This window comes from Equus caballus, chromosome 29 (genome assembly GCF_041296265.1).
Source record: "Equus caballus isolate H_3958 breed thoroughbred chromosome 29, TB-T2T, whole genome shotgun sequence".
NCBI classification, from domain to species: domain Eukaryota; kingdom Metazoa; phylum Chordata; class Mammalia; order Perissodactyla; family Equidae; genus Equus; species Equus caballus.
Window position 1 is genome coordinate 38202377 of NC_091712.1, and position 17630 is coordinate 38220006.

A 17630-nucleotide genomic window follows, 5' to 3' on the forward strand; every position below is an offset into this window, starting at 1 on the left:
AGGTGTATACGGTGTGTACACGAAGCGTTCTGTATGTGCACTTATGGAGATGCTCAGAACATTGCTATAAAGAAAGCTCCATCTCACAGTTGGCCTCCCCTTTCCTGACGTCAGCCGATTTTGAAGGGACCTTAAGAGTCCTGCTCCTCGATATTCATTAGGACTAGGGTGGGGGCATTATCTGTGTGAAACAAAGTCGGTAGCTCAGACTATAGACAGAGGTGGATTGTAAGGGATTCTTCTGTCCCGTATACCACACTGCTCAGTGAATCTGATCCAGTGAGAGTAATATCTTGCCCACACTTTAAAATATTTCTAAAATTTCCAGCTTAGGATAATTATTGCAATCTCAAGGGCCTTCTATCCGCTGCCCCTCCACCACCCCCATGTAAAGTGATGCAGATTCTTGACTCTCCGCCAGCACAGCCAGTAGGTCCTCCCTGGATTGGGTCATGAGTTTGGGGCCCAAACCCTGGTCTTAGTTGTGTGTCAGACAGAACCTTGTGTCCTGTGTCCTCCTCCCTCCTTCACGTGGATTTGGGAGGTGACAGGTGCTTTGAGTTTTTCTGGGGCCAAATCAAGTCTGGGTTAAGGTGGCCATTGTGTTTCTTCTGTTCTGCATTTCGCATCTGGGTCTGTTGTGTTGTTGGCTCCTTACCAGAAGGTCACAGAGTTTGGGCATCTCTACCCCTATTTGCAGAGACCGAGTTTGACAAATTACACTGTACTCGTTTTCCACCGTACAGATCACAGCTTGCCTTTTTCATAGTAGTAACTGGAACTGAATACTAACAAAGTTAAGAGTGGATGAAATTTCATCGACTATTTCTCTTATTTATGCTTGCTTTCATTTCATTTCTTATGCATACATTTTGCTTTGAAGAGGCAAACTCTTAAGTCTAAACCCGCCAAACTCTTAACAGCTTTAGAAGTTTTGTTGGAATTAATTTATGCTTACGTTGGAAGATGCAGGATTATCTGTGCCAAAATTAGTGGATGCCAAAAGCTCTGGTCTGTCTTTGTTACTGTGATTCTAATCAATTATAAATATAAGCTGGAGAGGTTCTTATCCAAAAAATTATTGTTGGCTGGTTTATCTCAATATTTGACAGACATGTTTGCTAGGCACCCGTCCTCCTTTCAATAATAAATGTCATAGTTTAAAACATGCCTCTAATCCTAATTTTGGAGTATGCTATTATGGCAATGTTATTTGACTTACCACACTTTCTGTGGACAAAAAAATCATCAGGATAATTGTGCTTACAACAATTTCTCTTACCAGGTGTGTTCCTGTGAGGTATCATGTGCGTGCTCTTTTTCATTCTTATTAAAAGCACATTTTAAAATAAAGCAGCCAGTGCAGTGATAAAAATTAACTGTGCCACATTCTATTTAGACCTCGTTTCTGATAAGTCAAAGTCTATTTTCTGCCGGAAGAAATTAAGATGAAACTGTGGCATGAATGAAAGACCTTTTCAGTATTTAAACTTTTACTTTAAAACTGTGTTACACGAAGCTATTTTTAAAAATGCTTTTGCCCAACTAGCTAACAAAGCTGATTTTCCTCTTTTTCTCTTTTTTGCCTGTTTTATAGCACAAAAGAAGAGAAAGATTGCAGTGGTGCAACCAGAAAAACAGTAAGTTTTTTGTTCTTTTTCAAACACTATGTGTTAAATGATGGAGTGTGTCTCTGGAGGTTGGGAAAAATGGCTGTTTTTATTAGGAAGTTAGTTAACACATAGCGCAGTAGTAAAGATAGCAGTAATGTGTATTGGCTGTTATTCATTTGGTCACCTTTATGGGCAGGATATGGGGCCTCCTTTTTTTTTTTCCTCCCCAAAGCCCCAGGATGTAGTTATATAGCCTAGTTATAAGTCATTCTAGTTCTTCTCTGTGGGATGCTGCCACAGCATGGCTTGATGAACAGTGTGTAGGTCTGCACCCAGGATCCCAACCCATGAATCCTGGGCCAGTGAAGCGGAATGTGCAAACTTAACCACTCAGCCACAGGGCGAGGCGGGGGGGGGCCCGCCTTCTAAAGGAATTTCTTCTCCAGTTCGTAACTTCTCACTTTCCTTCCACTTCAGCATACCTGAAGGATATCTCAGTCCCACAGTAGCTAGGAACGGTTCTCTGTGGTAGCGGTTCTGATGCCCCGAGAGGGTGCCCAGAACTCTCCCATCCCTACCACATGCTCCCCATCACTAGTCATGGCCAGGCCTGGCAGGCAGGGCCTTCAGTCTGAGCCCACTCTGCCACCTCCCAGCTGGGTGAGCTCGAGCAAGTGGCCTTAGTTCTCTGCCTCTCAACGCCCTCATTTGTAAAAGACAATTTCTCAGGGCTTTTAGGACCATTAAGTTAGTTTCCATGTGAGCAAGTTTGTAGGCCGTACATTGTTGAATGAATATAAAGCATCCCACATTTCAATTGTAATTTTATGAGGAAGGAGGGTGTTCAGGCAGCCTGTGTACAAGCTGGAAGTAATGTTTTTGGAAAATTGTCACTGTTGGTAACATTTTTATGTGTTGGAAAATATCTAAAATACACATCCCCTGCCAGCTGATTCTGTTTTCTTAATATGCTGATGGAAAGGGAATTGAAAACAGCCTTTTTTTCATGTACCCAAGTTTAAATATAAGTAAAATGAAATTGAATCACAGTTGAACTCTGATTTGAATGTGAATCACGGTTTTGTGGGTATTTTTTTGTACATTCCTTTCTAAACACGGTGTGTCAGGTGAATAATCTGGACAACATTGAAATAGAGAGTAAATAATAAAATAACAATCCCATCATTGAATCCAAATTGGAATGAGAACTCCTAAATTTGCAGTCCGTGGACCAGTGGTTCTCATCCATTACCTGCACTGGTCACTTAGCTCGTTGAAACATAGATTGTGGGCCCCATCTGCAAAATTTCTGACTCAGGGTGTCTGCATGGGGCCTGAGCATCTGCATGTCTAGCAATTCCCAGGTGACGCGGATGTGCCAGTTTGGGGACCCCACTTGAGAACCGGTGCCGTCGACGTCCCCACTAAGATCTCTCGTAATGGTTTGCTCTGAGTTTGTTGCTTTTCAGCTGTGGTTTCCACGCAGCCAACCTGGATCCCCCTGTGAATCTCAATTCACCTCTTTTCCCCCTGAGGCTACACGATTTTATATTTATTCAGCAACATTTCACTGAACTGTAACACAGAATTCTGTCCTAAAATACGCCTGCTTCCCATTTTTAAGAAGCATCAATTCCTAGGTTTTCTTTGAAGGTATTCTTTCTAACGTGGCCGTGACCTGCACAGGCACGGACACCAGAAAGTGTCAGCAGAAAGTGGTTTTCAATTAGACATTAAAGGGGAGAAATCTGACTTTAATTAAAGTCAGTACAAGTTGATGTTTCTTCGTGTCCAAAATTAATTCAGGACATTATTATAACTCTATAACGAGAGACAAGCCCAGGAGTGATAGAAGAACCTCATTGATCAGTGATGAACTCACGCGGGCAGATGGCCCACTGGCTTCTTAGGGTTATTACAGGAATTTGAGGACAGCCTGCCTGAGATGGTTTTTATCTGCTTCTTGATGTTGCTACAGGATGCCCATTTCCTGTCCTCCCACATTCTTAGATTCTGTCATAGTCGTTTTAAGCCATAAGAAGACTTTGGAATGTATTAGTTTCTTCTAAAGCGTGTGACCCATGGCAGCTTTATTTTCTTTGTCAACAGATTGCCATCCACAGTGCCTGTTGAGAAAACACCTCACGACCTTTGTTTATTTCCTCACCTGGACAGCACAGGTAAATGAGCCCATTTAGGGCCCCCTGTCTCTTCCCAGTTTGTTGCTGTGAGTAGAGACATGCACATCTTTTTGAGTCAGTATGAGAATAACTCAACTTCGAGTCTGTTCTCTTCCTTTCTATTGCTACTTATTGAAAATACCTGCCTTTTTTTGTTTTTAATTTCTAAGCTAAATTCTCTGTGCCTCTTCTTTTCTGCTTCTTGGTCAGTAGCTTGGGACAGTTCTTTTGGTCTGAAAGTGTGTTACTTGGAAATTATGAGCCCACGTAGGGCTGTGTATCATGGAAGAGCATGTAGAAAAAGAAGGAGCTGAAAAAATCATTATTAGGCGTTTTTTTTTTTTTTTTTCCTGGTGAGGAAGATTAGCCCTGAGCTAACATCTGTGCTGGTCTTCCTCTATTTTGTATGTGGGATGCTGCCACAGCATGGCTTGATGAGTGGTGTGTAGGTCTGTGCCTGGGATCTGAATCCACAAACCACAGGCTGCCAAAGCGGAGCAGGTGAACTTAACCACTATGCCACCAGGCCAGCCCTAGGCATTCCTTTTTTGACATTTTATGCAGTTCCACTTGGATTTTTACACTAGTGGTTGATACTTAAGTCCATGCAGGCTTTTGAATTGTTCCTTAAAACCTCTATGTTTGAATAGCCAGTTGTGAATAGCATACATTTTTTAGTGTATAAAGTCCTGCATTTTACAGTAACCTTTGAAAATACAAATGTGAATTACCCTTTGACCGCAAATCTGATTATAGACGTGTTTGTACATTAAGTAATATGGTTGCTTAAGAATTCTGTTTTCTATTTAAAAAAAAAAATTGGCACCTAAGCTAATGTCTATTGCCAATCTTTTTTTTTTCTTCTTCTTCTTCTCCCCAAAGCCCCTCAGTACCTAGTTGCATACCCTAGTTGTGAGTGCCTCTGGTTGTGCAAGAATGCTATTTTCTAGCCCCAGTGAAACCTGCTCTGAATTCCAGGGTTTAAACCTATATGCCATGGAAGAATTCTATTAATCAAAGTTATCTTTGGTGTAAAGGGAGCAATTTTATGAGTAGACTTACTAAAATTAATTTTTTATGGGCAGAGTAATCCTACCAAAAAATTTCCATGGAGATGCAGCTGGGGACTTCACTTTTTTGCCTGTTGTATAGAATTCAAACTTCAGAGTGGTTTTAAAAGAACCGTGTCTGCTGCGCTTTTAGAGTCTGTAATTGTTATTTTACTCCTTTTGTCTTATCCCCAGAAAAATAACCTCTCTCCCTCTAACTGTTGGTTGTTAGTTGACATCCTATGAGAGCAAGCCTTTCTGGGCTGTTAGAGGACCATCCCACATTAATGACAGTGTTATACAGGAAAGCCACTGTTCCTGCAACTTAGCTGGGAGCAGTGGAGGGAGAGGGTGTCCATGAGCTGTAAGAGAAGCCTCCTTCTGTGTCTCCAGATGTCACGAAGCTTTGGGGTGGCATCTTACCGTTCGTTATTCTAGTTTTTCCACACACCAGCTTGAGACACAACCAGACCAGCAACTTGCCCTGTTCACTTTCTAAATTGAAAGGATAATGAGGGAAATGCAGGTTTAAGCCACAGTGAGGGACATTTCACACCCATCAGATTGGCAGAATGGAGAACCCTACAAAACCTAGTGCTGGCTTGGATGTGGGACAGCAGGGGCTCTTATGCAGTGCTTATTCGAGTATAAATTTGAGTGGGCACTGTGGAGAATGGTTTGGTGATGTCTAGGAAAACAGGTATGCAGACCCCACAGCCAAGCAATTCCGTGCCTTGTTATATATTTGGAAAAATCTCTTGTCCATAAGCGGAAGTGGATTTTTGTGGTTGTGTTCCTTAAAGCACTGTTGGTACTATTGAAAAGGTAAAAACAACAAAATGTCCATCAATAATAGAATGGAAAATACAATTGTGATATATTCATACGATGGAATAGTATACAGGAGTGAAGAATGAATGAACACATTTACTGACTTGAATGGATCTCAGAAACTTTATGTTGAACCAACAAACAAAATGTTGCAGAAAACCATCTATGGAATATTTTTTAAATATCCAAAATATATTGCTTGCCAATACACACATAGATATACATGTGGTAAAGTTTATAGACTTGCATGGGAATGATAAATACTGGAGACAGGGTGGTGGTTACCTCTGAGAGGGAGGGTGGGGGCAGTTTCTGGGGTAGGATACACAGGGAAACTTAGCTCTGTGACTGGTGGGTTTTTTTTCTTAAGGTGCATAGTGATACCTTAGATGTCATTGTCTTAGTTTCTGCATCTTTTTGTGCATCTGGAATCCTGCGTCACAAACAGAAAAGTTCATTTATATGGTAGAAAAAATAATCCGAATTTCTAAGATGCTCCTGTGGCTGCAAACCTTCTGATATTAAGACACAATGTGCTTCTGGGTAGTTTTGGCAGCTCCGTGGCTGCAGCCGGTGTTCCATTGGTTCTGGAGGCCTCAGCGGTGATGTTCTCCCCGCAGGTCCCGTCAACGGGAAGTACTGCTGCCCTCAGCTCTTCATCAACCACAGGTGTTTCTCAGGCCCCTACCTGAACAAGGGGAGGATTGCAGAGCTGCCGCAGTCCGTGGGGCCCGGCAAGTGTGTCCTGGTTCTTAAAGAGGTAAAGTGCATTCCCGGGTCTCGGACGGCTTCTTTTCACAGGTGTGGGCGCAGTTCCTGAAGGAGATCCTGGAAACATGAATCAATCCAGGGGACGTTCGCCAGGCCCCTGCCTTCTCTCCGTCCCGCGGGCTGGGAGCTGGGCATCCACAGATGGAAGTGGTGTCGCTGTGGATGAAAGACTCACCGTCTAGTGGGAGGCGTAGACATTCCTCCCCGGAGTAAGGGAAGCATTGCATTAGATTTGAGTAAAGAGCTTCGGGAAGACAGAGGGAGGAAGAGTTGTGCGTGGAGGGAGGGTTTAGGACTGGAGAGAGGTTTCTCTGAAGAGGTCGGCGAGCCTGGGAGGGCTTCCTGAGCTGGTCCAGAGTATTGCTGAGAGGGGACACTCCTCTACCGGGTCGGGGGTGGCATCTTTTGTCCCTCCCTCCGCAGTACCGCGTACAGCAGGGGTGACAACGTGTGATCAGTGCTTCGACGGGCTCTAGGCACGTGCATGAAGTCTGTGTCACGGGTGGCGCCCAGGCGAGGCCCAGGCCGCTCATCATTTCCGTGGTACTGCTTCCCATTTCTCTCCCTGCCTTTGGGAGCCGACCTGCAGGCAGAGGTGACGCCTCATTACGTTAATGGAGGTTTGTCCTCGCTGTTGCATTTTTATGGCTTCTTCCCTGACGGTGTTTGCAGACGGATGGGAATTTTGGAACCGTTCTTGGCACTCTGTCTCTGCTTTTTTCACACACATTAGTGCTTTCTCTTAAGAGAAAGGACACACATCTGTCTTCTTTACTGTGACCGTACCGTGATGAAGGTGCTTTAATTCCCTGGGCGCAGCAATCTACTGATCCATTGAACAAATGTTTTTAGGCTGCTTCTGGGAGCCTGGCGCTGCATAAAGTACTGGGTCAGAGAATAAACGGCCCCTGCCTTCTGCCTGTTTGCGTTTCACATTCCTGTTGGGGGGATGACATAATTCTAACCTGGTTGTACAGTAGGGTGACTGCTCAATAGAGACAAGACAGAAGTGCTCTGGGAGCACAGGAGGAGGGAGTGACACTTGATCTGGCTTAGGCACACTGAGAGGACCTGCCATGCACAGAGTGGATAAGGAGGCAGAGGTGGAAGTTCAAGGTGGTGTCTGGGAAGAGAAGGTGGTCACGTATGGCTGGAGGATTGGATAGGTTCTTAGGCTGGGGATAATTCATAAGTGTGAAAGAATATGTTAGATTTTGAAAAGAAAGAAAGAGAGAAATCTGGCTTGCCTGGTGCTTCAGGGTGAGGCGGGATCGAGAAGCTGGGGGCCTGCTTGTGAATGGCCTCCTTCGACATCCTGAGGAATCTCGAGTTCCCGGTCCGGACAACAGGAGCCCTCCCAGCGACGCTGTGCTGATGCAGCTCCCTCAACACGAGAACCCCTGTAAGGCTTCCAATTCCATTTTACTTAGAGATGAGATCGCTGCAGCAAAGCCGAGCCCGCTGGCTTTTCCAGGCCATCAGAGGTATTCTCACTTGCAGACTTTTCTATATTGAGAAAACAATCTATTTTAGAGAGAAAATATCGGGGATCCAGTTGAGAAGAAACCCTATCAGAAATTGATCAGGCTATTGTTGTTATTTATTTGGGAGCGTTTAACACAGAAAGTGTGTAATAGGTGGTTCCTGCTGTTAATGAGCTCCCAGTCTAGTGGGAAAGATGAATGAGCAAATAGAATATTGCTGAGGAGTGGGCGTCCTAGGTCCTGGGACAGGGTGAGCACAGTGCTCTGAGATCACATGGGAGTCCCACAGGCTCTGGGGGCAAGGGAAGCTGGCAGCCTGTCTGGTAGAGGGAGAAGTGTGTCGGGGGCCTGGAGCATCCATGGTGCCCTGGGAGGAAGGGAAGCAGAATGGAAAGGAACACTTACAGCATCTTAACTGGAAGGACCACAGAGGCTGGACACAGGAAGGGCAGAAAACTGTGTCAAGGGTCTCCTGCGGGCCTGGGCGTCTTCCTGGACTCTGCATCAGTTCTTATTTAGTAGCGGTTTGGACCTGCTCTCATGTAAGATAGCTCCCCTTGGACATTACGCTAGGACGTTACATCCTGAAATCAGACAGCGCCGGTCTGGCTCCGCCTACGTGGCAAGTTGGTTCCATCGATGAGAAATTTGTAGCTAAAGAAAGACGGTTGGTGGGGAAGGAACACCTGAAAGGCAGTGGGGATGTGGCTAAGTGGAGGGTGATAACTCCACCTGTACACATTGGCACAGACAATAGATTCCTGCAAGTAATAGACTCCATCGAAGATGAAATTGAACCAGGATTACACTGAGAATTTCTGTCGCTGTATGAGATCAGGCCGAGTGTTGACTTTCTTCAGTCCACCAGTGCTTTTGGCCTGTGAGTGCCTTTTTGCTACGGTAATGTCGTCTGCCCGTATTTCTGCCTGTTTTGCTTTGAGTGATTAGAAAGGACCACAGAAGTGGACAAAAATGCCGTGAATTGATGGGTTTCTTTGAAGCTGCCTGCAAAACTGGTCCACACCAGGTGTTCCAGTATTAAAATGAGGTCTTTGGTCACCTGCTGGCTCTGTTAACAAACAAGATGTCCTCAGCCCTCTCTTTGGGGCTGGGCTGTTTTCCTTTCCTGCATGGTTTTTTAAGTCAAAACTAGTTATCCCTGATCAGTTCCCCGATAGGAGTCAGCAGCCAAATTTAAAAGCCAGGCCAGAGCAGTTTTCTGATGACAAAACTAGTTTTTTGCTTATGTTTAGCAAATGCAAGAGGCAGGAAAGAAAAAAAAAAGAAGGCAAACACTTCAGTTCTGTGAGTGGTAGAAAAAATGTAAGTTCTGCCAAGCAATGTTTATGCTAATGCTCTTCCTTCAGCCCCAGAACCTCTCTTTGGTTGGTTTCAAATTCCATTTTATTTAAAGAGAATGAGGTAATTGGAGCCAAGACAGAGCTAGTTTGCATTTTCAGGCCATCAGTGGTGTTTAGCAGTTAAAGGGTTTTACATCTTTGGAAAATGTAAAGTGATAGTTGTTTTCTGGTTGTCGGGTCTGCTAGAAATAGATAATGTCTGTGGGTGTGGATGCACAGCCGGCCTTCGGAGAGGTTAAATGCAGACTGAAAAGAGGAGTCTTGAGCTGGAGAGCGGGAAGGTTCTGGCAAGAATGATGATTGATGCGTGTCTCTATTATCTTTCTGGGCCATGTGCATTCTGTGTATTAGATTTGCATGGGCTCGTGAGGGACTAGGAGCTGTGATAGCCTCAGTTCCAGACAGGGCGCAGCAAAGGGAGGTATGTGACCTCTAAGGAGCTGGAGCCGGAAGCAGTGACTGGCCCGGTCAAGTTCAGTCATCCTGCATAAGGGAATTTAAGACGAGCAAGCCTTGAGAGGAGGGGGCCGGTTGAGCCTGTTCGCGGCCCTTCAGGGGCTGGGGCATTTGGTGTGGGACCCCTGGGCACAGTCGCATGGAGGGTGGGACCTCAGTAAGACAGTTAATGATGGTGCTTATTGTCAGTCACACCTGCATGCTCAGTATGATCATTGTCAACCGGGACTGCCCTTTTCTATTCCAAATACTTCTACCCCCACGCCTGCCCCGGGAATGTCAGGGCCTCCCAAAGATAGACATGGACTGCAGCTCCATGTGGGCCCCCGGTAAAGTGAAGAGGTTTTGTATCACAGACTTCCCGCCCTCTGAGACTGTTAGCAGCCGGTGATAGAGTCTTGTTGGTCTTTCACAAAGGTGTTCAGGAAATTTCTGCTTAGCACTTTAGACGCAATCTCCATACTGTGTAATAGGGTGGGTGTTTATGTCTGGGTGTGAAAGAGAGTGAGTGAGTGAGCCAGCGTGAGCACAAGAGAAAAGAGGAGAGTGGAGCATGGGCCGTATTAACTCCCATCCTGTGTCCTGCGATGGAAAGTTCAGCTGCTGATAGAGACACCCGATGAAAGGAGGAGAACATGACCAGGTCCTACTGGCAGACGTGACTCTGAAAACACCAACTGAGGAAGAATCAGAGACTCTGTTTGCATAGAGACTCTCAAGGCCACGGCTATAAAGGCAACATACCAGGATGAAATCCCAGGGTGGCTTAACAGAGATTTGGGGAGCATCTGTGGTTTTTCATAAACGTTATTTGCCTTAAATTATTTCCTAGTATGTAACCTCTGTTTTTAGCCAAAAAAGAGAAACATATCATTTCTAGTGGGGAACCAAACTCCAGGAGTCCTTTTTCATATTTTTCACATTACTTAGAGACGTGTGAAGCTGCTTGTTGCTCTAGAATTGTGTCGATTCGGCAGCAGAAATGACCTGAGTCTTCCGTGCTGTGTTTGGGGAGCATGGGTTCAGTTGTTTAAGAGACGGACATTTATAGAGGGAAAATCGACACGTTGTGCGCTTTCTATGAAAAGGTAAAAATAAAGCACCTGATTTTATATTCCCCTTTTTCCTTCTTTCTGGTGCTCGAAAGAAGACTTAGGAGGAAGCAGCAAGAATCCTGGACACTCAGAATCTTTCTGAAGTGTGAGCTTCTGTGGCTTATTTTTTCCCTCCACCGTACCTTCTACCCCCCCTAGTTGAGATCGCCACAGACACTGACTTGAGACCTGTGCCTTCAACCTGACATCGAGATCAGTCTGAATGTAATGGAGTAGGCTGATAAGATAAAATAAGTAAGACCACAGAGGGCTTCTGCTCTACCGAGGCAGAAATGTTGTTTTTCATGGGTACAATACAAATACATACGTGTGTGCACACCCACCCCACACTGTCCCACCTCACCCACCCACCTACCTATCCATCCGTCCATCCATCCATCTTTCTATCATGTATCTATCCATCCATCCATCTTTCTATCATCTGTCTATCCATCCATCCATCTTTCTGTCATGTATCTATCCATCCATCCATCTTTCTATCATCTGTCTATCCATCCATCCATCTTTGTATCGTGTATCTATCCATCCATCCATCTTTCTATCATCTGTCTATCCATCCATCCATCTTTCTGTCATGTATCTATCCATCCATCCATCTTTCTATCATCTGTCTATCCATCCATCCATCTTTCTATCATCTGTCTATCCATCCATCCATCTTTGTATCGTGTATCTATCCATCCATCCATCTTTCTATCATCTGTCTATCCATCCATCCATCTTTCTATCATGTATCTATCCATCCATCCATCTTTCTATCATCTGTCTATCCATCCATCCATCTTTCTATCATGTATCTATCCATCCATCCATCTTTCTATCATCTGTCTATCCATCCATCCATCTTTCTGTCATGTATCTATCCATCCATCCATCTTTCTATCATCTGTCTATCCATCCATCCATCTTTGTATCGTGTATCTATCCATCCATCCATCTTTCTATCATCTGTCTATCCATCCATCCATCTTTGTATCGTGTATGCATCCACCGATCCGTCTGTCTTTCTGTTGTGTATCTGTTCATCTATCCATCCGTCTATTATCTATCTGTGTTTCATCCACTTATCATCCATCTATATCTGTCTATCCATCTCTCTATCTCTCTATCAATGAATCAATCAATGTATCTGTCTATTGATCCTTAAGAGGATCAGGGAGTCACTTGATCCTCCTCGTCACAGCCTGATGAAGGGATGCAAAGGTTCAGACGTGACCAGGTGGGCCTTCCTTGGCATTTAAGAGAACAGGTTGTGATTACTTTAACCTTGCAAAAAGTGACTCAAAAATGGGTACTGCGCTGACGATGCCAGGGTCATGGTGAGCAGGATGTTGCCCCCCCTCAATGGATTGACAGTCCCCCTGCAGACAGAGGAGGGGGCCTCGTCTTCTCCTCTCCCTTCTAGGCCTACCTCATTCTGACAGGCGCATACAAATACACCAGCAGAAATCTGTGCCTGGTTGTGTTAGAATAACACCCCAGTTTTGTGTCCTTTGGGGTCAATGGGAGTAGTAGATGTGGTGGCTTTTAGATCTGGACCCGGTGCCATTTGTTGCTTTGACAGTAAAAGGATAGAAAAAGGTGACTCTTACCGAGGTGCCTCTTTCTGCGTTCCCCTTGGTCTCATCCCCAGTCTCACTTTCCCGGGGCTTCGTGTGATCTCTATGGCTCAGGACCCAATGTCAGAACCCTGTTTTCCATGGCAAAGAGGAATAGAAGAAGTCAGGCTAACACTGGCATCTGGTAATTATCTCTGACTTTGAGATTCTTCCGTGAAGAGTGACCAGTATAAACCAGTCAAGTGAAGTATGATTTCGGACATCACAGCACAGGGTTGAAACACTGAATATTGAATCTGAAGCAGAAAGCGAGTTGTGCAGACATGCTGTTACTTGGGGTTCTGGACCCGTGCTGCCTCCACTCTGCTCCACTGACATGTGAAATAGGTTTGAGCAGGAGGTTCCAGAGAGATCCTCTGGTTCCACAAGGCTGGAGCCCTATTTGCTCTCTGAGCCTCAGAATACATGGACCACTCTGGCTTCCCCTCCTCTGCCCTCAGGCAGAGATGCTCGACTGCAGATAGTGACGTCAGTGTCCCAAAGAGGGAAAGTGACACGGCTCCTGCCTGGCCTGTCTCGGAAGTTTCAGTGGGACCTGGCAGGTTGGAATTGGGCTTCCCTGGCCACATGGTCATTCCCGCCATCGCTTGGTTTTGACGACAGTGTTTATTTCCCACCTGTGGGGGTTCTCTGATGACTTGTTGGAATTTCTCCTTCATCGTACATCTCTGAGCATTTCTTCTTGGCTGCCTGTCACAACAACTTTTACTTAAAACTAGAAAGCCTTCATGTAGGAACCTAGGAAGTCAGAAATCTGAAGCAGCCGTCACTGTTTAAGTGATGATATACTGCAAACGAAGACCGCTTTTATTATTCAAAGCAGCCGTGGGTTTATCAGGATAATCGAGAGAATGGGATGTTGAGGCAGCGGGAAATATGGTCTTCTATTAAGGACCTTCGCTTTTCAGGTAATATTGGACAGAGGCAAAATCTTGCCTGGGTGACATCCATTTGTCAGTCAACAAATCAAAAATGGAGACTTGCCTCTGGATGATATTCTGTGGAGCTTTTGTTGCTGCTGTTTTAAGCTTCTGCTGAACATTAACCCATTAAGAATGATGTCCCAAGCTCACGGGTGGGTGTAAACTATGACACACACAATCCGTGATGCAGGAATTATAAGGATGCTAGACAGTGTCTGGGAAGGCTGGCAAAGGAAAAGCACAAAATTTTTTGTTGTTAAGTCTTTATTATTTATCTGTAAAGAAGATAAGATCCCTTTGTTGAAGTTTCTCATCAAGATCATATAGGATAGGATTTTGTCACAAAGAAAATCAGTAGCTAGCGCTCTCTCCTGGGCCTCCATTCTCATAGATTATCTGGTATCGAATATATTCTGGGAGTGAATTAGTCATTAATTTTTGGATGTGCAGAATAGTTTTGGCTAATTTCAGTAACCCATATTGAAATTCACTGAGCAAATTCCAAAAAATATCTATTGAACACCAAGTATTGCCAGGTGTAGTTCTAACTGTTATGAATACAGTAGCAATAAAAGGAGTCCCTGATTTCTTGGTGCTTATGCACTAATGGGAGAGGACCGGAAACAAGTAAAGCAATAGATTTGGGGTACAGAGAGTTTCCTGGTGAGTTGGGTATGGACCGTGAGAGTAACAGAACTCGCGGAGGCCTCCAAAGTCTGGCCTCAGCCTTCAGAAGAGGGAAGTTACTGAGAAGGGGAAGCCCAGAGCACAGATGAGATCTGTCTGTTTGGACAGATTGTTTGCCCATTAAACATCCACGTGGAGGTGGATAGATGAGTCTGCAGTTCTGGGAAAGGTCTAGGATGGGCATAGAAATTTGGTAACCGTTGGTTTGCTAGTGTATGGATAATGTTCAAAGCCAGATGCGCTGTGGGGTGAAGGCAGACAGAGAAGGACAGTCTGAGGACTGAGCCCTGAGTTCACCATCATTTGAAGGAGGGGACACGGAAGGATCCAGCAAAAGTGAGCAGCGACTCAGAAGAACTGGGAGAGATTGGAGTCTTGGAGGCAAGGATAGAGTGTCCACAGAGGAGGGCGTGGTGGACGCTGCCTTGCGCTGCCCACGGGATAGAATAAGAACAGAACTGAGGACCGCCCGTTCTTTGGTGATGCGGACATCAACAGGTGGTCTTGATGAGACCAGTTTGGGGGGGAGTTGTGGGCCCGGAAGCCCCTCGGATTGGGTTCCAGAGAGGGTTGAAGGAGAGAAAGAGGAGGCGGTGATTGTCGACAGTTCCTAAGGATTCTACTGTAAAACAGCAGAGAGAAGTAAGGTGGTGACGGAAGATGAGAAAGGATGGGGGGAAGTTGATGCTTTCTTCTTTTAAGATGGGAAATGTTACCAGCAGTTTCTCTGCTAAGGAGGATGATCTGGTTGAGAGAAAGAGCAGTGTGGTGGTGAAGAGGGAAGGACTGTCGAGCTGCTGTAACAAGAGACCACAGCCTGGGGGGCTGACCCAGCAAACACTTATTTCTCACAGTTGCAGAGGCCGGAAGTCTGAGATCAGGGTGCCAGCACGGTCAGTTTCTGGAGAGGACTTTCTTCTTTCTTTACAGACAACTGCCTTCTTGCTGTGTCCTCACATGGCGGGGAGGGGTGGGGGGGAGACAGAGAGAGAGAACAAGCTGTCTGTTCTCTTCTTAGGAGGCTGCTAATCCCATCATGGGGGCCCCACCCTCATGACCTCTTCTAGACTTATCTACCCTCCAAAGGCCCCACCTCCGGACACCATCATGTTGGGGGTTAGAGTTTCAACATATGAATTTGGGGGGACACAATTCAGTCCGTAGCAGAAGAGAAAACCCCAGGTAAAAAAGAATATTCTGCAAAGAGGTGCATTGTGTCCAGTGTTTTGCTGATGAGGGACCATGAGTCCATGGGGCATACTGGATGGATCTGGGGAGCCGGGTAGGGGGCTTGAGATTGGGTCAGAATAGGGGAAAATACAGAGCTCTCTGGGAATTGGATTCTGGGTAGAAGGAATGTTCTAGAAGTGTTGGTTCTGGTGAATGAAGGCACAGGGCACGATGTTGGTCTATCCTGGTGGTCTTCCAGGGGGAGGTGGAAAATTCCCGAAAAGTCTAGCTTCCTTTGAGGAACAGTCTTTCAATCAAATTGAAAAATAAAATGGGGAGTTCATGGTGCGGGGGGTGGGGGGGCCTGCCTCCCTGGGAAGCACTGGGGCTCCCTAACCTTGCTGCGGACCTGGGTGGGAGCGCCTCCTCTCCAGGGGCAGTGGGCTGCCCAGGGGACGTCAGCCTCATGCCGAGAATCTAAATAAAGGTTGAGGCCCGTTTGGGCCAAAGCAATAGAGCTCTTGGTGAACTATGTCCGAGTATTACTGTTATTACAGTTTTTGTAACTAATAACGAAAGGAGAGATGAACACAGTGGTTATCATTAGATTGATATTTGGGGAGTGTATTAGAGGTAGTGGAGACGGAATGCAAACACCTACTTTTAAGGGGTAAATAACTTGAAAAAAATCACTCGCTTTCTTTTCTTTTCAAAGCTCATTCCGGGTTTTTCTCTGGGTTCCGTAGAAGGTTGCGTTTGCACTAAAGAGAAGAACAGACTTCCTCTTTTCTCTTACAAGCACATCCTCCTCTACTTCCAGCTTTTGATGGCACTCGCTTATGTGAGCGTTTAAGAGGAAATGCTGTCAACCCTGTTGGTGCAGGATGGAGGGTCAGTCAGCGGGGTAGAACTCTGGAAAAAGGTGCACCGTTGCCGCCATTCTTCTGAAACCCAAACTCCTTTGGCAAAGGAGACATGTTTTAATTAACATTCTCCATTTAAATCTGGTTTGAAAAAAAAAAAACAACTCTGCTTCTCTGCTCTGCAACTCGCTGGGCCTCCAGCTGTGCTGACCACGCCAGGGGTTGAAGTCTGAATCCTTTCTTATTTTATTCCCCTTGCAGTTTTCCACGTAAGATCCCATTCACCAGAGAAACCCTATTGATAGAGAAATTGCTGATTAAGCAAGAAAAATTCTTGATCCTTTTACTTAAAAAAAAAAACTATTCGTAAAATTAGCCCCATTCCATCTGATTCTGAGTTGGAAAAGAAGACATCTTTTAGGTGCCCGAGGGCCTTCGATGGTCCTGATTTCTGTAAAAAGCAGATTATGAGAACCATGGCTCTTGAATGGACTGCACAGCAGAGAGGTCTGTGGAAACAGAGAGAACGTGTGAGGGAGCGAGGGCTCCTTTTCATCCAGACCCTTTTCCTGGCCCCTCAAGAGAGAGAACATGCTCCTTCCTGTTGCCCTGTGGGCCCTTCTGACTCTGGACGTCTACCCCCATGAGACCCGTCCCCATGGTCACTAGAAATCCGCAGATGGCAGACCTTTGAAAGTCAACAGTCTGTCTGCTTTCCATTAAAACAGCCGGGCTCCAGCTGTGGGAGCCGTATTTGCATTCTGAAGTATTTCCTAATTCTGACACTCAAAGAAATTTGGTTTCCTATGTAGGGGTTCCGTGCACTTTCAACATTGTTATAACTTTCATCATCACGTATCGTTGACGTTGGGCATTGCCTCCATCCCTTTTGGTGTTTGGAGAGAAGTTTTCATGCTAGTGAATATGAGAGCAGATCATGGAATCACATGATTTCATGAAGCGGACAGAAAAGAACTCCCATCGATTTACGTGATCTTTTGTGTGCTGACATGTACACGAAGGGAAGGAGTGGGGAGGACACTAGCGTTTGTTGACTGCCCCTTTCCCTGCTAACAGCTCCTATTCTCTCTTCTCCGTTTCATCTCTTCCTGCCTCTAATTACCCCTCCCACTTCTGCTTCCTCTCTCCCTGACCAACTCTTGTGCCTGATTAGAGCAGAGGTAGGAAAGCCGAGAGGCGTAGCAGGGCTGGGTGGGCATGTGCTGTCAGATGCCTGGAGGCCCAGTTAGAGGGAAGTGTGAATTGGGCGTGATCAATAGGTCACTGGTACCCTTTCTCAAAGCATTTCTGCATAGTGGTTGGAGAGGAAACTAGATTGGGGTGGGTTGAGAATCAAGTTGAAGATGAAGAATTTGAAAGTATAAACTATTTATATGAGAAGTTTGATTCTGAAAAGGAAGCAGTAACAAGAAAGTCAGGGAGCTGCTAAGGAGAGTTATTTTGTGAAGATGCACAACTGAAACATACATTTGGGCCAGTGGGGCTAG

General features: G+C 45.5%; 1 protein-coding gene across 7 annotated transcripts in view; it reads left to right on the plus strand.

The window, feature by feature from the left end:
* SFMBT2 (Scm like with four mbt domains 2) overlaps positions 1 to 17630 on the plus strand; it is a 244773-nt gene that overhangs the window by 189982 nt on the left and 37161 nt on the right. For all 7 annotated transcript variants that reach the window (XM_001499964.6, XM_005606941.4, XM_005606938.4 and 4 more), the window contains 3 exons: positions 1598 to 1640; positions 3723 to 3793; positions 6294 to 6433. In XM_001499964.6, coding sequence (XP_001500014.1) covers positions 1598 to 1640; positions 3723 to 3793; positions 6294 to 6433 — 254 coding nt within the window. The remainder of the gene's footprint in view (positions 1 to 1597; positions 1641 to 3722; positions 3794 to 6293; positions 6434 to 17630) is intronic.